General features: G+C 43.2%; 2 protein-coding genes across 4 annotated transcripts; one reads left to right on the top strand and one right to left on the bottom strand.

The window, feature by feature from the left end:
- Positions 1-54: 54 nt before the first annotated feature.
- micu3b (mitochondrial calcium uptake 3b) lies at positions 55-22,358 on the bottom strand. Of its 3 annotated transcripts, none has more exons than XM_086307031.1 (15): positions 22,044-22,358; positions 18,944-19,091; positions 16,425-16,456; positions 16,191-16,269; positions 11,885-11,932; positions 11,695-11,777; positions 11,548-11,619; positions 9,649-9,690; positions 7,727-7,822; positions 7,204-7,292; positions 6,806-6,977; positions 4,668-4,776; positions 3,298-3,455; positions 2,777-2,845; positions 55-1,732 (listed from the first exon to the last, which is right to left on the bottom strand). In XM_086307031.1, exons 1-14 carry the CDS (start codon positions 22,308-22,310, stop codon positions 2,777-2,779), a joined length of 1,464 nt encoding a protein of 487 aa, XP_086163157.1. In that variant the 5' UTR covers positions 22,311-22,358; the 3' UTR covers positions 55-1,732. The 3 variants fall into 3 exon arrangements, with proteins under 3 accessions (XP_086163157.1, XP_086163149.1, XP_086163164.1); XM_086307023.1 differs by having other exon boundaries at positions 56-1,735; XM_086307038.1 differs by lacking the exon at positions 7,727-7,822 and having other exon boundaries at positions 56-1,735.
- Positions 22,359-22,599: 241 nt separating this feature from the next.
- On the top strand, positions 22,600-25,315 carry fgf20b (fibroblast growth factor 20b). Its single transcript, XM_086307101.1, has 3 exons — positions 22,600-23,421; positions 23,655-23,758; positions 23,906-25,315. The coding sequence occupies exons 1-3, from the start codon at positions 23,148-23,150 to the stop codon at positions 24,149-24,151; spliced, it is 624 nt and encodes a 207-aa protein (XP_086163227.1). The 5' UTR covers positions 22,600-23,147; the 3' UTR covers positions 24,152-25,315.
- The last annotated feature ends 2,184 nt before the right edge of the window (positions 25,316-27,499 follow it).

Raw genomic sequence — 27,499 nt, 5'->3', positions numbered from 1 at the left:
TATTGAGAGCCCTGTTGTGCAAAGCTTAATTAATTGTGATCATGAATACGTGAGTTTACATGAGAATAGCTGATGTAAGGTTTTATCTGACGATAAAGTGAAAATATCCTTATGAATGTGTGTTACTTTGGGAAGTACAGCCCAGTTAAATGGAGGGAAATTAAACTGATTGAAGAGATGGCGCTGGAGGGCAGCGCAGATGACCTGAAGCTTTCAGTGAAGCCACAACGTGACACAACAGCAGGCGTCGGTTACATTTCCACATGGATTCAGACTAATACACTTGGATAAGTGATGCTCCTCAGCCTGTGGAATGTGGAATTCTTTAATGTTTATAGTCTCTCAACTTGGTGCAGTTCTTTGAAGTTGCTGAAGCACCACTAAACAGACATTTTCAGATGGCACAATATCTGTTTATATGAACTTGATTGCTCACATGAAAGTGAAGGAAAAGTGAAGCCCTCATCAAAACAAGCTGGAATGCAAAGTACAGTTGAATAGCTAAGAATGAATGTGTGATCACTGAAATGACACTACCTTTCATGTAACTTCAGTAAGTGCAGGATTAGAGCTGAATTAATCATTCAAAGATTAAAAAAAGCCCCTGATTAGAGTCTTGAACACCCACACAGCCCCAAGTTCCCAATGATTAATACTGTTAATGATTTGCCTTCAGGTTGAGATTAAAACAGCTAATTTTATCTAGTGTGGTGCTGCCACCAGTCCACTGTAATCACAGAGAGGAGAAAGCAACAGCAGTTTGTTGAGAGGACGCTCGGCCGAGAGCGGTTTATTCGCTTACAGGCGTGAAAACAGTGATCACGTGAGTGACGTGCATGTCGGTGTAACAGTCAAAGCCTGATCTGAAATAAAGAGGCAGCTCAGCTATTCCAATATTTAAACAGAGAGTAGTCTGAAATGCAAACACATTAGTCTGGTTAATATTAAAGCATGTAACTTTTTTTCCCTCAGCACAGCTCTACCCAAAGCATGACATTGCTTAAGAACTCATTACAATAAGTGGAAGTTAAAGGAACAGTACATTTAGTTTCGGTAACTCCATTTATATTAAAGCTCAGGAGTGAAACAAACATATGGCTTTAGCATTTTGCATACGTTTATACAGAGGTCATCCCTGCAAGTGGTGTGAAAGCACTTCTCTGCACCAGCCAAGAAATGATTAACACTGTTAGCTGCCTGTAGTCAAACGGGGGGGAAAGCCACAGTGAGTGTGTTCGGGCCTGCTGCCTCTCTGGAGGATCCTGGAGGGTTTTAGCTGCAGAGCTTTGGGGGCGAGCGAGAGGAGGAGGGGAAGCTGATCTGTTCAGGGGGGCTGCAGAGACCACAAAAGGACCAAGTATGCAGGCATATCAGGCTCAGGACAGAACGAGTGACCAAAAAAAATACTTAAGCATTAATAAGAAAACCCTGATTTTTCTTTTTTAAATTAATAAATAAAAGTCAGCAACAATAAATAGCAAAAGCATATAGTTAGACTTGCAGAGTCCTGTAACGCTGGGTGTTAAGTAGCAGGTCACTGTGTTCATTTGACCGCTTACAACGCCTCTTCCATTTGGCTGACCACATCCTCTTCGTGCCACATCCTGTTTATTTCAAAGCTTCTAAGATAGAGCAATAATGTGCTGCAGTGTGCATTAACCCTTCTGTCGTCGCAGAGAGGAGACGCTGCTGATCCACACTGTAAGACATGCACTGGTGCTGGGACCTGCACCTGCTGACAAAACAGAGAGAAGAGAAAAAAGTAACCATGAAACCAAATCGCATTAAGGGAGCATTAAGACAATTCAGTGTTTCCCTCTGAGGAACAAAAACCTTCTCTTAAAAAAGGTCATGGAGCTTAGTGAAGCAGCAGTCCTGCAAGTATGTAGAGAAGAAAAAAAATCAAGGTCTTTTGAAGTATGATGTAAGTTTAGTAGAGTAAATTTTTAGCACAGGCTCTGTACACCTATTGAGCACAACACTGTGCCCAGCTGCCTAATATCATGTTTGTGCCCCTTTTGCTGCCAAAACATCCCTGACCCATCAAGGCACGGGCTCCACTAGCTGTGGTATCTGGCACCAGGATGTTAGCAACAGATCCTTTCAGTCCTGTAAGTTGAGATGTGGGGAATTTGGAGGCCAAGTCAACACCTCAAACTCATTGTTGTGCTCCTCAAACCATTCCAGCAGACATTACCCACAACCTAACAGTGCCTTCACCAGCTCACCTTATTCCTATAGAAGCATTTCCATACACAACAAACTGTGATGCTCTGTGTATTCTGACACCTTTCTGTCAGAACCAGCATTAAGTTTCCAGCAGTTTGAGCTACATGAGCTCGCCTGTTGGATCGGATCATGCGGGCCAGCCTTCACTCCCCGTTTGCATCAGTCAGCATTGCCTGTCCATGACCCTGCCAGCGGTTCACCACTGTTCCTTCCTTCCTTTAGTTTCTTCCTTCCTTTTCTTCCTTCCTTCCTTCCTTTTTTTTTAAATCAGAGATCAGATTATTATGCCCTCTCCTGCGAGGTTCCTTTGAAACATGTATACAGCTTTAAACTGCACTGCTCACTGCTCATGTATGCAGGCCTAAGCCGGTATCTGGTGGCAGTTGTTCAGGCGTTAATATTACAGTGAAACTTAATGCTGCCGACGAGGACAGCGTGGGCTTCAAACACATCTCCAAAGACTGTGTGCTGTTGTAGTGCAGTTTTTAATCCTTTGTATTTTGTCCCATTCGTCAGTGAACGCTGACACCGTGCAAAAAGCTTTTACCTATTTGCCTGAAAGCTTCTTCTTCATGCAGGATTTGAAAGAGACAAACTTTTCCTCCACTCGGACGCCCTGTGAATTATGTGCGAAAGGGGAAAGAAAGAGAAAGAAAGTCAGTTTGATTTGAAGAGAAGCCACTAGATGGCAGTATAGTGCCATATAAAGCTCAACTCTTTGAGTTGTGTTTCAGTGACAAAATGCAGCAGGAGTGTAATTTAAACATTACTATGTGGTGTATCTAAGGATACTGCAAGCTAAAGAAAAATGGCACAAAATCAGCCTTTACTTAAAGTCAAAATTAAGCAGAACACATGACGATTTTGTTACTAGAAGCTGATCAAGTAGAGGAAATTAGTATCGCTGAATGTAAACATGCATATTTGAGTTCTTAATTAAACCGTATTTTCCTGTTTGACTCTGATTTATGTGCTCACCTTTGAGCCCATTTGCACTGACAGAGAGAGTTAAAGAAAAAAAAAGCAGAAAATAGATCAATAATGCATAAAAGCCCTCAGCTGTCCTACCCCAGCACGGCGGTGCAGCCGGTCCTTCATGACGCCAACAAACTCCCTGTGGCTGAGCTTATTGTCGTGGTCCTCATCGAAGATCCTGAAGACAGTGCTGACCAAGTGGGGGGTCAGTTTGATGCCGGTGGCCACGTACACCGCTCTGGCAAATTCCTCTGCAGATGACACATTATCACATGTGTATTACCAATGTTAACAGTATCAAACATCAGTATCAAGCTTTGGATCCTCGCAATTATGTGGATCGTACTTTGATACCATCCACCTAAACATTGCTGCAGTCCTGCCACGCTCCATGATTCCCCGGATCTCCGTCCAACTAAGCATCTGTGCGATATGTCAGACCAAGGACACGAGGCACCCTCAGAAGGCCTTATTTATGCCCTGAGTGGCTCCAAGCTGTTTTCGTGGCACCATCACCATATTAGGTTGGTGAATCTAATGCTGTGGTTGGTCAAAGGAGCAATATTATAAATATTAAAGCTCTCTCAACTTTTAAATGAAAGTCAGAGCGGTTAATTTATTCATGAAGAGCACAACTCAGACTGGTGGAGGAATTTACGACACTCTGTGCAACAAATAAATATACTTCTATTTTAATCGAATGGATTTAAGACTCGAGTTCTACACAAAGCATCGAATCACATTTTAAACAGGAGCAGCTAAAGCGCAGGCTGAACACTTCAGTCAAAGTCACCTATGAGTCAAAGGTCATCGAGCCCATCATCTCTGACCAGCCTCACAAAACTGCCTGTAGCTGCATGGGAGCAAATCCCTGCAGGCAGGTAACCTGCTGCACTGGAGGCTGCTTGAGCAGTTGTAATCTGTTAATACACTCACATGTAGATTCAGTGTTCAGGTGTGGATTTACTTTTTCTGGCTCTAGCTAGATGATGGTACCATTTTTTTTTCAGATCTGTTAACGGTAATGATGCTAAGGAGACGTTTAAACTCTGCACTTTTTGTCTCTTTTTACAAACATAAAGAAATTGAACATTAGAGTTGGAATAATCATAAACTGTAGTTATATCACAGATTTCGACGTCATGCGACAGACTGGCGACCTGTCCAGGGTGTACCCTGCCTCTCGCCCTGAGACAGCTGGGATAGGCTTCAGTCCTCCCGCAAGCCTGAAAAAGGTTAAGCGGAAGAGAATGGATGGATGGATTTTTCTCGACTTAAAACTCTTCATAATTAGTCCAGGTAGACTACGAAATGGTTGGTCCTTTCTATAGAAGTTTAGAAGTTGTGTTTTTGGTTTTCCCCCATGAGTCAGAGACAGACAACAAGAAGTCAGAGACACAAAATAAAACTAAAATCACTTTAAAAGCACCTTCTGTCCATGCATCCACAATGTGAGACGTTACCTTGCCCAGTTGAGCGGTTGGCAAAGTTGTACATTTGCATGGCGATGGTAAAATCCTCCAGGTTGTTAAGGAATTGGAAGAAGGACCGAAACTCCTCAAAAGTGATTCCCTGCACAGGAATAATAACCAAATAAAAAAGGCAAAGCTTTTATTCACGGACACGATACCGCCGAGACACGTAAAGCAAACAAGACACATGTGTCAACACTCCGGCACCGTGTGCTAAAATTCACACAATGTGTAATCTGCTTTCTTTCATCTGGTGGGGAATCCTTTAGTGTGTGTGGGACCTTGGAGTCATCAGATAGATAACACACCCAAACAGACAAAGTATACATTGCTGGATTTTCCCTGTGCGGTATGGACACGCTGAGCTGTCAGCAGTGGGTGAGGAAGGGGGAGAGGATCGTCGCTTTTGGGAAGAGGTCAGGCCGTTTGCAGACTTTTCTAAAGCAGATTAACCTGATACTTGAATAAACAAAAACAAAAGTGATGAATCCCCAAACATCTCAGGCTTGGCTGATGACTATAACACTGAGCCCATTGATGTCCACTCAACCATCCTGCAGCTACTAGCTGCTTCTCTCGCCGGGGGCCCAGCCAAACAGACAACACACACAGCCGAACAAATGGAGTAATGACTAATCTGTGATGCTTTGCTGTTTTAACAATGTGAGAGCCATAAAATATCTCTCAGCGTAATGATGAGACCCACTTGATTATCAATGGAAATCTAGCAACAGGCTACTCCAGTTGGCTGAGGAGCTGCTGGCACCTTCTCATGCGGGTCAGCGTGCCAAGAGGAAAAACAAATTCAAGCCAAAATGAGGCTGTTTCACTCAACAGCTAATTCACAGAGCGGCATTAAAAGGAAGAGATGGGTGAAATGCTTCCATGTTCATGTAAACCAATATCTTCGCAGACTACTTCGGGATTAAAGCCCCACATCACCACGCGAGGATCCAAACTTTGTCTTTGTAGAAGAATCGTGATTCTACAGAGCATCTAGTGAAAAGTCTGCATAGCTTTTGGAAATCCCCTCCGACTGCTGGAGTGATGCAGTGTTATGACTTTTGCAGTTGTTTTTATTGGGGTTTAGCAATTTTGAAGCTTTGTGTTTTATTCGGGCCACACAGAAGTGGGAATTCTTTCATTTTGGGAATTTAACAGGACGGCCACAATATTTTGTGGCTTCACAAGGTCTTATCTTGTCTGATGTAGTAGTTTGCCAATTAGCAGCAACACATATCTTCCATTTAGGATAGAGAGTATACTGGACTATAGGGGCGATATCATTCCCATGCATATTTAAGTGCAAACTGAGTTGAATTAAACTAACCATCTTCAAGCTAAAGTTTGGCACAAAAAAATGTCAACCCTCTTTTCTTATACTCAGCAGCTAATTACAGTGAAATCCAGTGAAATGCAGAAATTCTGAGCTGCGGCTGCTGCTGCAGAAAAACAAAGTCAATGCACAGTTGCCAAAAACTGCACTTCCCTGTGTGGCCACTTGAGGCTCCAAAAGCAAGCCGACTCATGGGCATCAGGGGGGACAATGTATACAACCTGCTGCAAAAATTATTTGGTCATTATAGCTAAGTCTACAGCAGCCAGGCAATTTAAGAAAACACAAGCAAATAGACAAAATGCTGCAAAAGCACACAAAACACAATGTTTCGGTTTCGGTGTTTTGTTGGCTTTTCATTGCTTTTGCTGGTGTTTTCTCAGGCTGCAGTGCGTTTGACCTCTCAGGGCCACCGTATATTTACCCCTTCATAACAATTGTACTGACTATGACATGCATATAACTCAACTCTTCCAACTAAATGAAGGTTAAAGGTTTTGTGACAGCATGAATAAGACCACGGCCTTTATCATGTTGTATGATGAAGGGCATGGACACATGAATATGGTATTTTATTTTATTTTTTAAAGGTGCAATACTTTAAACTTCGGGTGACATTAGAGTTTTCATTCATACAGGCTATGATGAAAATACAGATGTACTTCTTAAATTCATTGTTAGGAAGTAGGGGGATACTTTGCGAGTATACTGGTGGTATTGGATTATATTATACTGTAGGTTAAACCTCGTTGTTTGAGTAATGTTCAAAGGGAAATTGAAGGTAAAAGCGCACCTTTTCATCTGGTATACTGTGACGCATGTTCTCCAGATACCCGCTAACATCCTCGACATTGGTGTAGCGAAGGAGGACCTGAGCAAAATCTTCCTCGCCGATGGTGGGCATGCCTTTGGAGTAGGAGAGGAACTCTATCTCAAGCACCTCTGTCTGCAGGTTGTCCATGAACCTGAAGGAGGGAGACAGACGGCAGCTGCTGACAGGAAACGCCATCGCCAGAAGCTTGGTACAAAGGAATACTTAACATAGTCAATAACAAAACCACTAACTGTCGGTGGGTTAGTATGGTACGGTATGAAAATGATTAATGGCCGTATAATAGCATCAGATAATGATTTTTTTTTCCAGGGACATCGTCATTAATCACCGAGCAAGCAACGGGTTTCTCGACTCACTTGTAAAAATCCTCAAATTTCAACTCAGCTTTGCCTTTTTTCCCAAAGAAATGCACCAAGAGTGTGGTCTCCGATTTTAAGTCCACGTTCTATGAGAGGGAACAAAAGTTCACAGCATTAACACACAGATTTAGCTACAGACTGCAAAACCACACAATGCAACAAATCCCACTGATTACTGCAACCATTAAAGCAGAAACAAAGTTTCAACAAAACTTCCCATCCAGCTGTCAGGTTCAGCTTTTGAATGTTCCAGATTCAGCTCGACTCAGAATTAATTAATTCTCCTTTTTAACAAACGTGTGCCATGCAACAGAACCATCAGCCATGCCACGCTTCTTCCTGTCGACGCGCCATTTAAAAAATTCACACCACTGATTAGACAGATGCGTAAGTGGAGAGCGCTGTGCTCCCTAACACATTATTGTCAGATTCCAGCAGAAGCATCAGGAAACTGAGGATCATGCACAGCATCGTTTTTGTGATTATTTAGCAAAACAGCTAAAAAAAAGTGCCCGGCTACCTCGGTGAGATCAGAAAACAGAACTTGACTCGTGCCACGTCTGAGAACATCCCACATGCCTCGGGCAGCCACATGCTGACCGTCTTTTTTTAGAACCTGTGGTAGCAATCGAAGCACAGCTGTTAGAAGACATAACACATCTGGTTCGTGTCACCAAGAGAAGGGGAATGGAAGGTGGATGAACAGACTCAGACGGTACACGGCGTTACAGGCGGGAGGATCGAGGAAACAGAGCGAGATGGAGAACTGGGCAGGCATACAAAAAAAAGACAGACAGACAGGTGAGCTGAATACCCACAGAGACAACGGGGACAGACACATGCAGAAACAGCGCGGGGCTGACACCTGCGTATCCGAGAGGCTGATCGGCCCTGACATGAGCCTGCGCTGCAGCGATGCATGCAGCCTCTTGGCAGGGATGTCGAGCCAACGTGGCTAACACATGTCCAAAGCATGCGAGGTGTAAGACCTGGAGGAGGATTCATGCCGGGTCAGCGCTGAAACTGAATCCGACAATATGTCATCGTTTGATGCTACACTGCAAAGTAAATGCAGGCAATCAAACACCTTCCATCTCCAGAACTGTAGTGTTTTTTTGCCCCACGTCACATCCACTGCTCGATGCTTACTGGAAGCCACTCTGCTGTATTTTTCTCAACGAGCTCGGGCGGCTTAGATCTTTGATTAACGGATAATTACCATTATTACAGTTTACACTTCTTCCTTAGCCTTCCCAGCTGCCGCGGAGCGACTACAGCTGCTCCAGAAAACATTTTCTCCTTACTGATGTGCAATAAAAAATAAGAAAAAAAAGATCACAGGAAACCAGTCTTCTGTTTAGTGAAGAAAAACAAATGTAACTCCCACTTATGAAACAAAAGATGTTGGTCCCCTCTCATTCTCACTGTTTATTATTTCAACCCATCGTTTCTTGAGCCTCAAGGCCTCTCAAGTCCCGACATCACCTCCCTGAAAAACAAAAGTATTGCAAAAACCAACCAGAAGCAGCCAGCTGACACGTGTTCTTAAGTGTGGCTTGCTTCATTTCATAATATTTATTTATCTTATTCAGTTCTTTTTTTCATCTCTCAGGCCCGAGGGAGAAAGCGAGACAGCTGATAAAACAGCTCTTCGTCTACGCCTCAGTGCTTCTTAGCAGAGAGGGAGATGTACGGCATGATCCCGCAGCTAATTACGGAACAGCTCTTTAATGCTGGCCGCTGTTCCCATCTCATCCCATGAAAAGACTCTGAAACACTTGTAATTAGAATATGCTGGGGAAAGCCCAACCGCAGCACTCAAGACGTGCCTGTTATGTCTTATTGAAAAGGTTTGACTTTTGAACTCTGTGCAGGAAAGACACCTACAGTAAAGCAGAGGGAATCAAAACACACAAAAAAGAAAGAAGAAGAAGACACACCTACAGGTAAAGTGTTCAAACAGCGCTCTGAGTTAGCTGCAGGCTCTCCTACGTGTTTGCAGAGCGGCTTTCACAGTGCTTCTGCTGCTCCCGTCTGACTGGCATCTTCATGGTCAAACCCATCTCTAAAGGTAACCTGAGCCTAAATACCACTCCTCAAGAAACTGTAAAAATAAAACATGTGGGTCCAAGCAAAAGCGGTGTCAGTCTTCAGGTAAGAGCTTTTTGAAGTGAAATCTCTTGCCCAACACTGACAAAAGGCGAGTACATAAATCATCTGAGCTGCACCCCTCCTGCTTTTGCCACACACACAAATATGAGATAATTCTAAAGCACAGAGTGAGGTATTTCGGATTTCACTGAATGTGAAGTGAGGTTATCTTGGACAAATACGGGTGGTGTCAGCCCCTCAGAAACATGTATATTTCCTATGATAACTCAGGTTAAGGAGACCACATTCCAGAAAGCGTGCAAGAAGAGGCACCGTTTACAGGCTACATACGCTGCGAGCCTGGGATTTGTGATTTCCGTAAAGCTGCAGGCTCTGAAATGCAAAAGAAAAAAGACGACAGGTGAATTAGTGCAGAGCTTATAATTCACAATGTATTTTAAAACAGGAAGACAGCTGGAAAAGACATCAAGTCGAGACAGCGTATCTGACAATGGTCCCAAATTACTGTTAAGCCTTATAAACGCATGCACAGCCAGCCCATCCTGATCTAGAGAATCCATTCTAATGATCTTTTTGATAGTTATACGGGCGCAATTTTAATTCAAGGCCGTCCAGAGATGCTAACGTTTGTCCCAGCAGAATAAGCTCCTCTATGCTGCGTTCTTATGAGATAAGACCTCAAAGAGTCGCTCTTATCGCTCTATTGAGCTCGCCCTGTTTACATCCACCTGCATGCAGTGTAAGACAACTCCAAAAAGATGAGAGCCTTAGGCATGTTTTACCCTGTATGACCACCGTCACCTCTGTGCAGCGAGTTTTCTCTCTAGGATTACTGCAAGTGTCTCAAGCGAGCACAGACCCACACAGTCTGATCTGACCTCGATGTTGAGATTCAGACTGATGTCTTTAAATCTGCATTACTTCTTTTCTTTTTTTGGCACTAATGCGGGAAACAGAGCAGGCAGTAAACATGCCGTCTCACCAGCTTATTAAGTTCATATGAGAAGAAGACTGACAACATTTCATTGGAGGTTTCTGAATGTAAATCAATCATTCATTCTCCTTTCAGCTCTGATTTTGGCCTCCACCAACTCCTCAGGGACAATATGGCTCTTTAGCTGCAAACTATGTTCTGCTCTAAGGGGGCAGCATTCGTTGGATTTCTAAAAGCTCTTTTTTTCTTAGTTGGAAACAGTTAAAAAGAAGCTGTTGTAGCCCATAAAAAATAGCTAAATATATAAAAATTATGTTTTGTTTCAGCTCTGTCAGTTCACACCAATTCCCAGTTTGTGGTCAAAGCGCGAAAATGCACTGAATAATGAAGGAATGAAAACTGCAGTTCCTCAACGGCCATATGAGGTCATTAACAGTAAACTCCCTGTTAAAATGGCCAACTTAAGTAATGCTAGCAACACTTTTCTAGTGTTGCAACTCAAACCGGTGGCTGCTGTTTGTTGCTATACTTGTTTGGCATTCAGTTTTATCTCTACCGTTAGCGTATAACTCTCCAGCTCATTATCGTGTTCAGTTTAAATAAAAATAGCTTAGCTTGAGGCAAATTAGTGGTGGCATCTATCGTTTCCTCAGAACAGCTTTTGTGACACACTGAATTACCACCTTGTTGCATGTTGTTGCCATAGATTGTATGTCAGAGAGAGATGTCAAAAATGTGACTTCACCCACTGGCTAAGTCCTTCAAAGTGGGCTTCAGTGTGGAGCCAGAAATGAGCACATCTTGAATACTGAGCTATTAGTTTAGTTCACTAGCACCTCAAGGCCCTTTATATTGTAAGGTAAAGACACTACATTAATAGAGAAAAAACTGCAACAATCAGATTACTACCCCAACCACCAACATGAGTAAGTATTCTGTGACAGCGGGAAGGAAAAACTCCCTTTTAACAGGAAGAGACCTCAGTCGGAAACACACTCAGGGAGGGGCTGCCATCTGGGCTGATGATTTGCAAGATATCAATAGACTGTGTCCAGTGTGTGCACAGAGACAGGAAAAGGTGTTAAATTAACCCCACAGCAAGCCTCATTGCTTTTCTGATAAGCGCATAAAAAAACAGATCCAGACCTCCAATAGTTCCTATATGATAAGTTGCAAACTTTGTCACAGTGTTGCTTGTGCAGACGGCATGCAGCATGCTTTTCAGGCCTTTTCTGGTGAATCCAGGCTGATGAAAAAAAACATTAGAGCCACTAAAAAAGGATTTAAGCTCATACTTGCTGGTCCTGTCTTTGCATATCTTCAGTAATGTCTTTTCTGTCCTTCTTCTTACGGAAAATTTCTTCCAGCTAGGATAGAACATACCATATATTAAACATCAAATCCATGTGATTAAATCTGATAAATAATGGTGATTTCCATACCACCAAGAACTCCCTTTTGTCCACCATTTCATTTCCATCTGCGTCAAACATGTTGAAAGCAATCCTGAAGCCTGCATGGGGCTCTAGAAGCAAACACAATGGATTTATGTCAGACAGGCGTCTTTATATTGCTTTTTTAAAATATAAATTTTAAAGATAACAGAGTAAATCAGTTCAAAGGTATGCTGACTTGTTAAAATGCAGAGCAGGAAGAGGTACTCTGTATAACTGATGACACCTAGAACAAAGACAAAAAAAAGAAAAGAGTCAAAACAAGAAACAAAAACCTAAATGTTCCTTTTCACCCTCAAAATGGCATCAAATGACTTAACCAGGTAGCTCAAGGTGTTTGCAGATGTTCAAAGTCATGATGCCGAGATGAACAATCCATCCAAAGAAACAGAGCACGCCTTCAGACACAGGTAATCTCCTCGTGCTTGGCGATAACATCTTAAAAGGTGCCTTTTACTTCATGCTTGGTGTTCCCCTCACACAAACACCAACTTTACAACTGAGCTGACCTATCTGGACACAAACCCAAACAAATTTAAGGCCCGTGGCTTTCTGATCGTGTTTGGGTAACAAGGTGTAATACATTCTCGAGTGATCTGTCACTGATTGAGAATAGCCGATTTGGGCTTTGTGTCGCATCCTTCAGCCCCCTTTGTTGTGTGACACGGTAAAGAGAAGAGTAAGTGTCAGGAGACATCTCAACCAACTAAGGAGGCTTCTCCCTCCTGCCTCTGAAAGCATTCCCAAGCTTTTGTTTGCTCAGGAAGATAGAGAATCGAGGTAAGATAGTTCTGGGTGACTGCTCTGGATGTTATGGGAAAAGAATTCAGGTACGAGGTTTGCTGCAGGGAGATATCTTCAGAAAGAGGAACACTCGAGGAATAAAACCCAACTAGTCAGGAAAGATTTAGTTATTACCGTCTTATGCTTCTCCTTGGAGCTGGAAGCATTTTGCAAATGCACAAACTAAGGTGGGAGAAGATCATCAGTTGTGCATGGGATCAGCCATAAAATCATCGAAAAATATTCTAAAACAAAGCACCCAGCTCTCTCAGTTTGGCAGGTATGACCCTATAATGACAACAGATCTCTACCTTCAAAGCTTTTAAAGCTTAAACAGCTTGAAGACAGGGAAAAAAACTTTTAAGATTCCTGCCATGTCTCACCAATACCACACACCTTCACTCGTGGAGGGAGACCCCCCTTCTCCCTTCAAGCTCAGCCTCTGAGCTCAAGTAGATGTTGTTAGACAATACAAAGAATTCCACAAAAACACTTCATACAGAGTGGCAGTCCCGGAGATGTAATCCAATGCCATTCTTAGGCTTCATCATGTCCGTGGTGATCAGGGGGGTGGCCAGTGGGACATGTCTCGACACAGCTGGTTTCAAACAGCTCCCTCATTCTCAAAAGCAACGCTTTGTTCACAGATCAATCTAGTCCTTTTTTCACTGACAAAGCTGCAACGTTTAACAGCAGGATTAAAAGCTCCAAATCCCAGCATTGGCACTTAGCTAAAGCAACACAGGAGGAGAGCAGAACAGTGAGATCTGATGCTCCACTGCCACGTCTGACCTGCTGCGCTCAGAGTTTGAAGGCCCAGGTGGAAACATTAAAAGGGGACTTTGAGTCACACCGACAACTTCAGTTGGGCTTCGTGTGATCTCACGAAGACCTCAGGTTTGCGGCAGTTTCACAGTCTGCTGTTTTCAGCACATATAGGCTAAAGACGTGCAGAGTGCAGTGTTCATGTGTACGGTTTACGGGCCTCAGGAGCCTGCACGGTGCACACGGTGAAGACTGGGAAGTCACAATGTTGCCGAGTGCAAAGTGACAGATTTCAGTTGAGCTGTCAATGTAAAAACTTAGCACATAAATTTATGCCACCAACAAGAAATCACTACACTTGAGTAGGTGACACCAGAACATTTTAAAAGCTCTAACCTTCTTCATGTTTTAGCTTTTTAATTGTGCATGGTATAATGAGCATAGTGGCTCATAGTGTAGTGGTTTACAAGTGAAGGATCCCACTGTGTGTTTTGCATACTGTAATTAAAAGTAGAGGGCGATCATGGCTCAAGTGTTGGGAGTTCGCCTTGTAATCGGAAGGTTGCCGGTTCGAGCCCCGGCTCGGTCGTTGTGTCCTTGGGCAACACACTTCACCGCCTACTGGTGTTGGCCAGAAGGGCCGATGGCGCGATATGGCAGCCTCGCTTCTGTTAGTCTGCCCCAGGGCAGCTGTGGCTACAACTGTAGCTTGCCTCCACCAGTGTGTGAATGTGTGTGTGGATGACTGGATGTGTAGAGTGCTTTGGGGTCCCTAGGGGACTAGTAAAAGCGCTCTACAAATACAGGTCATTTACCAAAACTTAGGGAAAATCTGTCTTGGTTGCCTTTTCTCCTTCGTATTTGTGACGCTCTGTCTGAAATGCAATACTGTCTTCAGCAACCTGTCCTTTCTTTATATTTTATGAGCAAAATGGGAATATTTATTGAAACGTGCAAACATACAGGGAAATATAGTATAAAAGGCGAAAAGAGAGTTTGTACAATTCTAACGAGCTTAAAAGTGAATATTTGTATGATCACCTTTATTCTTCAGTGCAGACTGAACTCTCTTAGGCAGCTTTCTTTTCAATTCTTTAAGTAGTCTTCAGGAAGAGCTCTGAAACATTCAAAGCTCTTCTTTGGATGTCGGCTACCTTCTGTTCCAGGCTCTGTAAAGATGGTCCCACACTGCTTCAATAATGTTGCGGTCCGGGCTCCGGGGAGGCCAGTCCGTCACTGATAGTGTGTTTGTCTATCCAGGTATGGTTTTACTGTGTTGGGAGTATCCCCAGTGTGTCTTTTGTCCTGTCTTACTCCCCTCACATCCAACCAGTCAGCAGATGGCTGCCCCTCCCTGAGTCTGGTTCTGCTGGAGTTAAAAGGGAGTTTTTCCTTCCCACTGTCACCAAGTGCTTGCTGATAGGCCATCATAGGTTGTTTTGACAAGATTCCCAACACCACTGGCTGAAAGCACCTCAAACCATGACAGGGCCTCCACCGTGTTTTACAGTTGGCTGTAGACATTTACTGTTGTACCTCTCTCTCTCCAAAACATTCAAATCAGTCCAGTTCTTGTGTCATTCGGCATACGTACGTCAGCCTTTTGTCCCCGTTTCCCTTCCTTAAGAACGGCTTCTTGACAGCCACTGAGACCATTTCTGATGAGGTTTCAGTGAACAGTAGATGGATCAGCTAAAGGGTCAGATGCATTTCTCAGGTTTTGTCTCAGTTTATTAAAGACATGACTTTTCACATACTAATCAACTGCTGAAGTTAGTTTTTAAGCCTGGGTATTTTTTCATCCACTTCTCAAGTTTCCTTTTATTTTATGGATACAATGTGCACCATGCCAAAATCTTCCAAGTTTTCAGCTAATAAAGGCGCCCAGTGTCCAAAGAAAAACACGAAAGAGAACTGTTGCTCATGACCACTTTAAAAAAAAAAAATTAGAAGAAAGTCTGGCTCCTTGGAAGCAAAATATAAAGAAATAACCTGTGGATCAAGACTTTGGCAAAGTACTGTATATTTACTTGTATATATATAAAACCTTATATATACATGACCTCTCTGCATTGAATCATGTTGTTAATCTCTGGCTCACTTCCACAGCATGTTTTATATCCTGTTTTCTTTCTCTCACCCCAACCAATCACAGCAGATGGCCCCGCCCCTCCCTGAGCCTGGTTCTGTTGGAGGTTTCTTCCTGTTAAAAGAGTTTTTCCTTCCCACTGTCGCCTAAGTGCTTGCTCATAGGGAGTCAAACAATTGTTGGGTTTCTCCTCTGCATATATTATTGTAGAGTCTACCTTACAATACAAAGCGCCTTGGAGTGACCGTTGTTGTGATTTGGTGCTGTATAAATAAAACTGAATTAAATTGAACCAAACAAATAATTTATGTACTTGTGTTTTTTGTAGGTTGGGTCTGTGACCCAGCATTTTTCTGTTATTTTGTATTTTCTTTGCTTATATATTGAGATAACGTTAAGTTCTAGTATTATATTAGTTTGACTTGAGTTTTAGTCTCTTCTATGTCGCCAGATTTATGAATCTTTTCCTAACATTTGTAGCATTTTTAAGTGCTTTTTTTTTTCAAGGATGCTTGTCACAGGCTGCTTACAGTCATAATTATGTAATTTATGAGCTTCCAATAACTTCACCTTTGAAGCATTTTACTACAGACACAAACAAGCCTTGTTGTGTGTACTGTACCATCAATGAGCCATTCCTTCAAGAAAAGGTTATCTAAAAATATATCTATGACATGTTAGCAGACTGATGGAAAGATAAGATAGAAACTACGACCCACGCTTTCTGCTCCAGATTGGCACATGGACAACAGAGCACGCACTGAACGAGACATGGGAGGGCCTTAAAAAATAAAATCTCACAAAGGATTTATGTGTACAGCAGGAACACAGAGAGTGGGTTCTTTACCTCGTTCACGGATATTTCTAAACAAATTAGATGATCCTTTCCAAACAGGTGGGGTATCAGCCAGCATCTTGTCTAATTCCTGCGAGAACAGAAGAAAATCCCTGATCTCACATTCATTTCTTAGCCCTTCAGTGTGATGTATTTGCTGGTGTTACAGTAATTTGAGAGGATTTTACACAGATAAGGAGGCTCTGTGAAGCAGCATCAAGGGCTACAAATGACGGGAAAACTCACCTTTTTCGTAAGGGACTTGCAGACTCTCCTACCTAAACGAAACAAGGCCAACAGTTAGTTGAGTCAAAAGTACAGGACTGGGAAGCACGAGTGAAAACAAATGTTTACAGGGACAGAAATATACGCTGTGTGTTTCCATGAGCACATTCCAGGGGCCAATAAAGCAGAAGATAAGCAGAACACATCATAAAAACACCTGACTGGGAAACTGTGTCGATAACATTGACATTAACCCTCCACCGACACATTTTAAAGCCTCTGTCTGGAATAACGATCCTGCAGATCTTATGTATGGCAGCACTGAACAGAAAAGCATGGCTTTATTACAGCCACACAATTAACACTAAGCAGCTTCACAACAATAACAAATAGCGTGCCACTACCTTTCTGCCTCCTGTTTACCTTCATCATTAGATGCAGCGATAGAGGCCACACACCTGATGTTACAATCAATCACAGTAAGTCAAGACTGCCTTATCATTACATTTATGGTATCCGTGCTAAGTTGTTTGGTCTCTGTGGGTCCCTGTGACTTTGTTACCACATAAATGAGCCATAAAAGTAAGGTTGCTGGTAAAGATGTCTATCTTTATGCAGGTGTTATGACTGAAAGCACTTAGAGCTGTGTCTAATTGTCCGATGATACTTCGCAGGCCCTCAGCAACAAGGATATTCCGGAAAACAACACCCTGGGGTTTTTTTTTTTTTGTTGCTTTTTTTAAAACTGCTATTAAATCATTGCGTAACTGAAAACAATCGGATGAAGGAGTGGAGATTTATCTGGTAACATGACGGACATGTAATTAAGCAAATGGCAGCTGACAAAAGCAGTTAATTCATTCGCAGAACAACAAAGCTCACGGAGGCCATGCGGCATCTGCTGTGTTTGTGAAGTAAATGGTAGACTAGGTCCTCGTGCACGGATGACAGAGACATCTTTAAATAAATCAAAGTCAGATAAATCTTTAATACAACAAATGTAATCTCACCAGAAGCATTATCGCCTGCTTTTAGGATGCCACTGAACTCAAGAGCCTGCGTTTCACTGTAAAATTAGCATCCCAGTAAATGATAAGGACTTGTCCCCACCCTGTCTTTGTGATCAGCCAAGGAGAAAAAAAAGATGCTGAATTCAAAACTCCATATTTTACACACATCCTGCAGTCTTAACCAGAGAAACTAAATGAGATTCCTTTGCCGAAGTTCCTGACTCCTAAAAAAGTCTGATTTCTGGAATGGCACTTTCCGATATGAACCCCTGCGAGACACAATACAGCATAGTTACAGGTGCTAAATGTTGGTCCAACCCTAACCTGAGGCTCCAGGTAGCAGTCAATTGCCACTAAAAGCTATATTAGTATGAAAATAATTAACAAGATTATTGATAAAGGTGGAACGCAAAACCGTGAGATAAAGAGACGACAGTCAAGTAAAGTGTTACGTCCCTCTGCAGCCCAAACTGTCCTCGCACTGATGATGGTGGACTGTTTGGGTGTTGCATGGGCTTAATTAAACACCTGATGAGGTGTGGGTGGAAGCATGCCGGGTTGGCTTGGGAGGATACACCATTTCTTGCTGTCCATCATGCTCTCCTGGATGTGTATTCAAGAGGCTCTGAGGACTCAAAATGTTGGCTGAATAACGTGAATTAAAAAGCTAAAATATTTCAGCCAACTTAAATGTGCTTCAAGGGCCTGTAACCGTGAACAGTTTTCATAACAGGAAGGTACAATTTCGTGTGGCTTTGTTAAGTATACTAAAGTTATTTTACAAAAGAAGAAAAAGAAAAACAGCTGATTCTTCCATGGAATGAGCACCCGCGCCCTAGATTTGAACCTGGTATGTCTGATTATTTTATAAAATGCTTGTTTATTATAAACAAGGCACAGCAGATGGCCCCGCCCCTCCCTGAGCCTGGTTCTGCTGAAGGTTTCTTCCTGTTAAAAGGGAGTTTTTCCTTCCCACTGTCACCAAAGTGCTTGCTCACAGGGGGTCGTGTGATTGTTGGGGTTTTCTCTGTTTGCTTTGATTTATTTTAGGGTCTTTACCTTAAAATATAAAGAGGTTTAATTGATTTTATATAGATAAAATAAGCTGAATTGAATTTTACATTGTGGCTTTATTTACTGAGCTGTAAGAAAAGAACCAAAACTCAATTTTACCATTTATTTCAATGTGCTAAAGCAATACACATAGGTGAACTGAAAAAAGGTTTTTTACTGTCAGTTTCTTGTTCTAAGGTCTCCAAAGGTCCTATTGGCTCAATAAAGGGCAAAGATTTAAAAGCAGTTTATGAATTGTTTGACCGTGTAGTGAAAAAAAGGAGGAAAACACACTCTTTATAGCCCCAAAGGCCACAGTGAAATCTTCAAGCTAATCCTGGCATTTTATAAAGTAGAATAAGTAAGAGATTAATTGACTGGCTAACCATTTGACCCGAGCACCAACACTCATTCCTTCATTCCTTTCAAAGCACATGTGGCACTGTGTTGTGAGCTGGCTGTCAGGAGCTGACTCACTCTTTGGTTCGCTCAGAGTGACCGACTCGATGAAGTTCAGCGGAGTCATGTAGAGCTGTCCCTCGTACTCCACCGAACTGAACAGACGAAATCTGTTTTCATAGGAGGACATGTAGGCATCTCCATCATCCAGACCGTAGGTCCTTGTCTGCAAGCACACACAGACACACATGCGCCATGAAATACTGCAAATCATATCAGTGATTACAGTGTCTGAAAGATGCTTCTTATGAAATCCATGGAAGCTTTTTCTGTCACGAAAAGCCTCGCTCACATGGCACAACAAAGAAGCCCATGCTTTAATTCGGTAATGGGGCGCATGTTATGTCAGCCTTATTTTTCATCCCTGCACAGCAGATAATGTCCCTACAACTGCTCAAACCCAGGCAGATCAGAAGGCCGGACTGGTGAAGACAGAGTGGATCTCTCTGTCAGGTGGCACACCGCCAGGTCCACTGGGCACAGAGCAAACACCCGGGGAATGCGTGCCCCCCTCTGCTTAACCATTAAACCCCCTCTAACCACCCCCGCCTCTCATCAAATATCAGCATGTCCGCCAAACTCTGGTGTCCAGTCTCCTGTGTCCCTGGATCCCCCCTTTATGTGGACACCAGTTGAGCTTACCTCCCTCCTAGCCACAGATATCAAAGAAGCAATCTTTTCGCTGCGTGGAGCCAAGCGAGCACATCACACATGGTTTACGAGTTTGTTTACATCCCCCAATGATCTGTAAAAATCTTGTTAGCATTGTCGACACATTTCTGCGGTGCTATGTAACAGGACACAATGCACACAGGTTAAACAATTAGAACCAGGCTGCAAAAGTCTGTGTATGAAGCTTATAATTGGTGCTGAAAAGAATGGGTATAAACAGGGGGAGACCTGAATCAGAAACATTTAAAAATCTGCTGAAGTGACAGCAATTACTTGTTTCTTTGGATTTTAATTTATCTATTTATTTATTTTTTGCAGTTGTCCTCTTTGTCTAAATGCTACTAAATACTGTATACTTTCCAGTGTGTTTTAATCCTTTAAAGCCAATATTTGATACATGAATTTGGGGGTTTTTAGATTTCTACATCATCAGTGTGACTCCCCCTGATGTAGCAAATATGACACAAATTAAAACTCATACATGCAAATTAATATTTAATTTTTTTATCAGAAGGTTCACAAAAAGGATTTAATTTTCTGGCAATTACTTCATGTTTTAAAGAAGCTTTAAAGAATTAAAATGACTCCTTTGTGTGTTGTTCTGGTTTACAGCTGCTCAGATGCCATGAATTGTCCTTGCTTTTTGAAAGAAGGCAATGTTGCGCCTGAAAAGCAAAATCATCACAAAGGTTTCATTTACAAAGAAAACATAATATTTTAAAATAACATCCAGTCCTGTTTAGATAAGATGATCACTTACTGGCCACTTTATTAGATACACCTGTCCAAGTTCTTTTAAACACAAATATCTTATCAGCCAATCACATGGAAGCAACTCAATGCATTTAAGCACATAGATGCAGTGAAGAAAACCTGATGGAGTCGAAACTGACCACCAGAATGGGGAAGAAATGTGATTTTTTTTTAAGTGACTTTGAACATGGCATGGTTTTTAATGCCAGATTGGGATTTTCTCACACAGCCGTCTCTAGGGTTTACAGCGAGTGGTCTAAAAAAGAGAAAATATCCAGTGAGCAGCAATTCTCTGGGCAAAAATGCCATGTTGATGCCAGAGGTCAGGGGAGAATGGCCAGATTGCTTCAGGCTGATAGGAAGGCAACAGTAACTCAACACAACCAAGGTATGCTGAAGAGCATCTCTGAATGCACAACACGTCTAAGTTTGAAACAGATGGGCTACAGCAGCAGAAGAACAGAGGCTATAATTCACACCAGCTCACCAAAACTGAACAAGAGAAGGTTGGGGAAAAAGACTCCTAGTCTAATGAGTCTCAATTTCTCAAGAGACATTTGGATAGTAGGGCCACAATTTGGCAGAAACAACATGAAAGCATGATCCATCCTGCCTTGTATCGACAGTTTAGGCTGGTGGTGGTGTGTGATGGTGCAGGGCATATTTTCTTGGCACACTTGGGGCTTGTTAGTAACAACTAAGTATCATTTGAACACTTTAGCCTACCTGAGTATTGTATCGATTATACTCATCCCCTTATTATCACAGTCTTGACCTCTTGAACATGACAGTGAGTTCACTGCACTCAAATGGCCTCCACAGTCACCGGATCTCAGTCAAACAGAGCACCTTTGGGATGTGCTGATACAGGAGACTCCTATCGTGGAAGTGAAGCCGACACATCTGCAGCAACTATGTGATGCTGTCAAGTCAACATTGACCAGAACCTCAGAAGAGTGTTTCCACCACCTTGTTGCATTTATGAAACGAAGAATTAAAGCAGCTGTGAAGGTAAAAGAGTGAAACCTGGTAATAGGACGGTGCATCTGACAAACTGATCCGTGAGAGTATAGATAGAGGAAGTATACTGCAGTATATATCGTCATACTACAAGTCATTCAGACCACTTACAAAATGCTAAAATAGTAAATTATAGAAAAGTATTTTAGAAAACACCACACAGAACAAATTCTGATATTAACAAATACACTGCAGCACAGTATCTGGTTACAAATGCAGTCAGGTGTTCCTCTTATGTTGTCCACCACTTAAATCTACACAGCAGTGCGTACACAACATTAAATGTTCAGTCTTGGCCCATAGGCTGTAAGCCAATCAGGCAAAACCTTCAGTCATGGTGGCCACTTGGCCACGCGATCTGGGACGCCTTTTGAGCACTTTTTTTTTTTTGCCATTTCAGCACCAAAGGTCGCGGATAGCTCCTTATGGTAACGACATATAATTATAACTGTCACTTCACGTGCACGAGGCTGTCTTGGTGATCACGTGCTGGGGTTCAGGTTGCTGCTGTTCATTGAAGATAAACTGAGAGTATTTTTAATTTCTTTCCTCTGTGTGTGTGTGTGTGTGTGTGTGTGTGTGTGTGTGTGTGTGTGTGTGTGTGTGTGTGTGTGTGTGTTGGAGTGAGCTGAATGTTGTCGCCATACAGCAGCCGCTGCTTACTTTATCGTACCTTATCGGTGGCGGAAACTGATGGCAGCGCCAGATGCATGAGTCGAGCCTCGACGTGGCTCTTCAGTCCGGGGCGCCTACCGACGTGCGAGCGGCAGGAGTAATAATAGTAATAGTAATAATAAGCGGCGCCGGCTGTGATGCTCGCTCCCGCTGCGATAAGTTTCTGCGCTTTAGTCGCCTTTGAGGGTGTTTGAGGCGGTTTCTGCGCCGTGAACGTCTCTGCTTTGGAGCTGAATGAAACGATAAGCCTGCGCAGTGCAGCCATGGCTGTTTACACTATGGTGTCGTAACCGATATCACGCGCACACACAGACAGAGAGAGAGGGAGAGCAGGGGAGCTCGAGCCGTCTGCTACTCGCGAGCTCGCGAGAAATGCCGTGGGTATTTCAAGTAGCTCGTGGATTAAAGAACGTCAAATTTGTAGGAGTGAAAGAACTGCTGGGGGGGGGAAACTACACGTAGAGTTATATCTCGTGTAAAAGGTGATGTAAAGTGGTTTATAGTTTATCTTTGCTATTTTTGGTTTTATTTTAAGTGATGCGCGCTCAGTTTAAGCCACCAGCCCACCAACAACTCTCTTTCTCTCTCACTGAGATAAGAGGGGGAAAAGGCCCTGTAAGGGCACGTCTAATCTGACAGCCCCGCCCACTACGAGTCCTGTGGTTTTGCACCTGCCTCTGAGCACAAAACCTCCAGGAGCTCCTTTTACCTGCACTGCAGCGTTCAACGAGCCCCTTACTTACTGAAACCTCCGCCACGGCACAACAGAGGCGCGAGCATCTACTGTGGACAGGTATGCAACATGCGGGCTGTCTGACCAGCAACTGCAGCCCACCTCCAACTGATGAAGAAGGCGCACCTTAAAAAAAACAACCCAACAACAACCCGGAGAAGTCTGTGCAGCCAGTAGCTGAGATTTTCTGAGTGTTTGATGTCAGGGGAAACGAACCCGAGGCTGTGACTGCCACACGGGGACATGTGCTAAGTAACACAGGAGGAGAAGGGACGTAAACATGCAATAAGTGGCAGCCAGGTAGCCTACTACGCAAGAGCGCTCCCTCCGGACCTCCTCTCTGAACTTTACCCGCTGAGCTCGGACGCGATGGCTGCTGCTGGTGGTGGTGCTGCCACTCTGGGAGAAGTTGGAGGCGTCTGGCACGGCATCGACGGTGTCGCACAAGTCGGTTCTCATTTCTTCCTCACGGAGAGCCAGACGCGGCTGGAAGAGCACCTCGTACCTGGGGACAGATTCTCGGATTTAACGCACCTCAAAGGAATTCTCAGGAGGAGGCAGTTGTACTGCAGAACTGGATTTCATCTGGAAATACTTCCGGATGGCACAGTGCAAGGCACGAGGAAGGACCACAGCCGTTTTGGTAAATACTAAGATCATTTTTTTCAAAATATAATTCCACTTGCAGAAAAGTAGTTGAGATTAAACAAATGAGAGGAAGAACGAAAACGCGCCAACAATGGTATTAGAACAGACAGGTTTCGATCTGATTCTGATTATTTACAAATATTAATTGTGGTAATGAACTGAGTTTCTTTGATCGTATTCTTTTATCTCTGCCAGGCTTTACAGAACAACTGTGTTATTCTCCTGCAGGTATTTTGGAATTCATAAGCCTGGCTGTTGGATTGATAAGCATTAAAGGGGTGGACAGTGGACTCTATCTGGGGATGAACAACAAAGGAGAGCTGTATGGCTCTGTAAGTATCATTTCTCTTGTTCCTGTTGCCCAAATCTTTATTTCTCAATTTTTTCCCCTGCGAAAGACTTTTTCATTCCTCTATAATTAATAATCCTAATGAATAACTGGGATGTGTGTTTCTGTTTCCCCCCACATCATGTTGCAGAAGGAGCTCACGGCTGATTGTGTCTTCAGGGAGCAGTTTGAGGAGAACTGGTACAACACGTATTCATCCAACCGCTACAAGCACGGAGACAAAGGGACGCGTTACTTTGTGGCATTAAATAAAGATGGGACACCAAGGGATGGGACTAAATCCAGGCGGCACCAGAAATTTACACACTTCTTGCCCAGGCCTGTGGACCCTGAGCGCGTGCCAGAGCTGTACAGGGATATCCTGGGACACAGCTGAGAGCTGGAGGCCTGGTCCAGATCAGGAATAGATGCTTAAAAAGCCTTGGCAGGCAGTCCTGGGAGCAGAAAGGAAGAAGGAGGGACGCAGGCGGGGATGTGACCGGTCGCAGGCTGGTGAACAGCAGCCCGACCAGCGGGGATAAAGGCATCGGAGAAGGGGGTGGGGGGCCTCTTGTAGGAATGCACGGGCCATCATCTCTCAGCAGCCAGGAGGACAGGCTAGAATGTCTGCACGCTCTGCATGAGGGCGTCATTTGTTTCCACAAAAGTACCTGCGTGGATTAGGAGACAAATAAGAAGCAGGGCTGAACGGTTGTGGAGTATCTCCTCAGTTGGACAGAGATGCCAGCTGGTGTGGAGTCTGTGGGAATCTGTGACATTACAAGATGGTACTACAGTGTCACTCAGAGAGACGTAGCTTGATCAGAAGGACTTTGAAGGAATACAGATTTTTCTTTAATCTCACCTGTCTTTAGACCTGTTTAAAAAAACAAAGTGTAAAAGCTTATTTATTCATTTTAGATACACATATTTATGCTATATATTTATTTATTTGAGAATATATTTTTACAGCTAGAATTGTAACGATAATATAGAAAACAAAAGCCCACTAGAAACTGTACTATAGAAAAACTGACACACTGAACTGAACTGTCATTTATTCAGCTAGTACTAATGACTAAAAAATTATAAAAAAAAACAATAGCAAATTCTTTGAAAAGATTCCCACATCTGGCATGCATTTTATCATAATGTGATTACTGTGAATTTTTTTTTTTTTTTTTTTTTTTGACACGGCAACTGACACGGGGGTATTTAAATAAAAAAAAATTAAAAAAAGGTGTGCTTTACTGGTTAACTTTGCCTCTGAACAGTTTAAACCTGCTTATGAGATCAATGTTGTCTTTCTTTATGGATGCCATTACGCCCGGAGACGAATCATAGACCTGATGGATGCATAAAACTTCAAAGCTTCCCTCCCGAACGCTCCAAACGTAGAGGACATGATCGAAGCCAAATAAAATCTGACCTTTAGCTCGGGTCCTGCCACTTTAGCAGCTGCATAAAAAGAAGAGGTCAGGGCGATAAGGATTAAGAAAGTCCTGCTCACCATTTGAGATTTGTAGCCTTGTTGTCATGTCCTATTAAAGAATGTCCAGGTGGCCAAGACATCTTTAAGAAATTGTAGTCTCTCTTTCTCTCTTTTTTTTCTCAATATGTCTTTATGTTCAAAATATTAATTGCACATGAACATCAAAATAAAACTACATTGCAGTATCTCTTATCTGTACACAGTTTCCTCCATGGTTGGGATCAGATCTGTGTTGAAGCATGAAAGATCAGTCTGTGAACTGTGTGTGTGAGTGTGTGAGCCAGTGGGGTTGTCTTGATATGGATAGTCAACCCTGCTGCCAACTCTCTCCTGTCTACAGAGTGATACTGTGGGACTTTCCCACCTGCACACCTTGAACATCAACTGCTGTCGATTAATGACAGCATCCAGGAGTGGATTATATATCCTGCACGCACGTGGACATCCCCCTGTCCATCCAGTAAACGCACGCAGGCCTATTCCAGCATGTCTTTCTTTAGACACTCAGTTTTCAAACAGGGCTTTGTTCCTGTCTTGTTCCATGTTTTCCAGAGTTTGTCCGTGACTTTGACCTGGAGCTTTTTGCTGTTTTTGTTCCCGACATCTCCAACAATACTAATGTTTCAGTGCAGGCTTTGTCGCCATTGCCTTTGTAGGCACGAAAAGCAGACTTTGTCCAATCTAAGCGCGTAAGCCCTCCCTTTTCACATTTTGAAGGTCATCTCTTTAAACATGCTGGAAATCCTGACTTGTGATACCTGATGCCCAGAAGTGCTCTTTGGCACTTGTTAAACTGGTGGGGTTTTTTGGAGTCAACTTGGCCCCTTTAGACAGATGCTTTTGTTCCCCCCGTTCCTCCTCCTCCTCCAGGTGGTCCACGACTCCTTGCTGAAAACACTTAAACCCCTTCGTCCACACCCACTCTGGAGGGCCGTCTGCCATGCTTAATGGATGCTCCACCGACTTTCATCGCGTCCTCAGCAGCGGCCTTAAAGAGCCCTCGGGAGGGAAAAGCAAATCAAGTTTGTGTGAATGTGTGGGTATGGCATGAGTCCACTGGCAGGTGTGGAAGTCAGTGATCTTCCTCATCTATCTTCACAGTCCAGTCAGGCAGCGCAGGTGTTCCCTCAGCACTCCAGCTCTCACACTCTGATCTCAGGCCTGCTGTTTGTCAGCTGGGAACATGACTTAGCAGCAGCAGCAGAAGGAGGAGGAGGGTGTAAATATAGCCGGCTTTGTTGTCTGCCCCCAATTATCAGAGAGCATAATTTCTATATTTAGAAGGCTGCATTGGGGAAGACAGGGGAGGTGCCGAGAAGCTCACCTGTTGCTTTAAAGCTGTGGCCACTTCTAAGACTGTGTTTGCACAGGGATGGTGCCTGCAGCTTTGTGTCATTGCAATCCTGCAACTATTGATTTCAGGCTCTTTGTTGTTTGTTTATTCCTTAGTAAATTGCTGTGCGCACAAATTATTAGCTGCATGTGTGTTTATGGGCATTACAGCAGAAGTGTAAGTATAGCGTTATCCACTTGATACTTTTAGGCTTTTATCCTAGTCTATGGAGAGACACAGAGAAAGAGGGAGAGAGAGGCATTCCGGAAAAATCTACATCCAGCCTTCCCAAATATCATCCCTTGATCCAAGCTTCCAGTCGTCATTCATGTTTTGTGCCCTGAAAAAGAAAAATAGCGTTTTTTACACGTCCTGCATTGTACTTTGTTAGAGTTCAATAATTTTTAGTGTCATAGCTAAGAGGATTTTGTGGTTTTGCACTTCGCACGCTGCAATTAGACCGGCATACCTGATTTACTGACACTCCACATCGCGAGCTGTCAGCTCCAGTGGAAAATATGCTCCTCTGTTTGCATCTCCATGGAGACATTAGTAGAAAACAACCATGTTTAGGTGTTGTGCGGTACAGAAAGGAGAAGAAGCCGGGGCACATTTCTGCAGAGTTTAGAGTCTCGGTTAACAAGGCATGAAACGGTGCCGGTGACTGACGGTGCTTTGTTCGACTAAAGGGACGTGAACACACAGAACCTGGTGGAGGCTGAGGAATCTGAGCTGGAAAATCCACAGCTGCCATTTTTAGCATCTAACAGAGCAAAAACAGCACACAGAGAGCAGCAGGGTGTCGATAAAAGTATATACCACACATGATGCACTCTAATCACCAATCACACGCAGATAACAGGGTTTAAGAGAATGTAAAAAACAATATAAAACTTTTTCACACTTTCTAATCAGTTTGC

Source organism: Aulonocara sp. 'chitande type north' Nkhata Bay, linkage group LG2, assembly GCF_057382095.1.
Source record: "Aulonocara sp. 'chitande type north' Nkhata Bay isolate Kocher_YH1m ecotype deep benthic linkage group LG2, A_spYH_male_GT1.1, whole genome shotgun sequence".
NCBI classification, from domain to species: domain Eukaryota; kingdom Metazoa; phylum Chordata; class Actinopteri; order Cichliformes; family Cichlidae; genus Aulonocara; species Aulonocara sp. 'chitande type north' Nkhata Bay.
The sequence above is the reverse complement of the archived record's forward strand: the minus strand, read 5'-3'. Positions and strand labels throughout refer to the sequence as shown.

Excerpts from the sequence above, each read along its gene's own strand:
- micu3b (XM_086307031.1), bottom strand. The coding sequence starts at position 22,310 with ATGGCTGCACTGCGCAGGCTTATCGTTTCATTCAGCTCCAAAGCAGAG. Across the intron at positions 4,777-6,805 it reads ACAGTATACCAGATGAAAAG|GGAATCACTTTTGAGGAGTT; the intron begins GTGCGCTTTTAC and ends ATTCCTGTGCAG. Across the intron at positions 3,456-4,667 it reads CAACCGCTCAACTGGGCAAG|AGGAATTTGCCAGAGCGGTG; the intron begins GTAACGTCTCAC and ends TGTCATCTGCAG.
- fgf20b (XM_086307101.1), top strand. The coding sequence starts at position 23,148 with ATGGCTGCTGCTGGTGGTGGTGCTGCCACTCTGGGAGAAGTTGGAGGC. Across the intron at positions 23,422-23,654 it reads GAAGGACCACAGCCGTTTTG|GTATTTTGGAATTCATAAGC; the intron begins GTAAATACTAAG and ends ATTCTCCTGCAG. Across the intron at positions 23,759-23,905 it reads AAGGAGAGCTGTATGGCTCT|AAGGAGCTCACGGCTGATTG; the intron begins GTAAGTATCATT and ends ATCATGTTGCAG.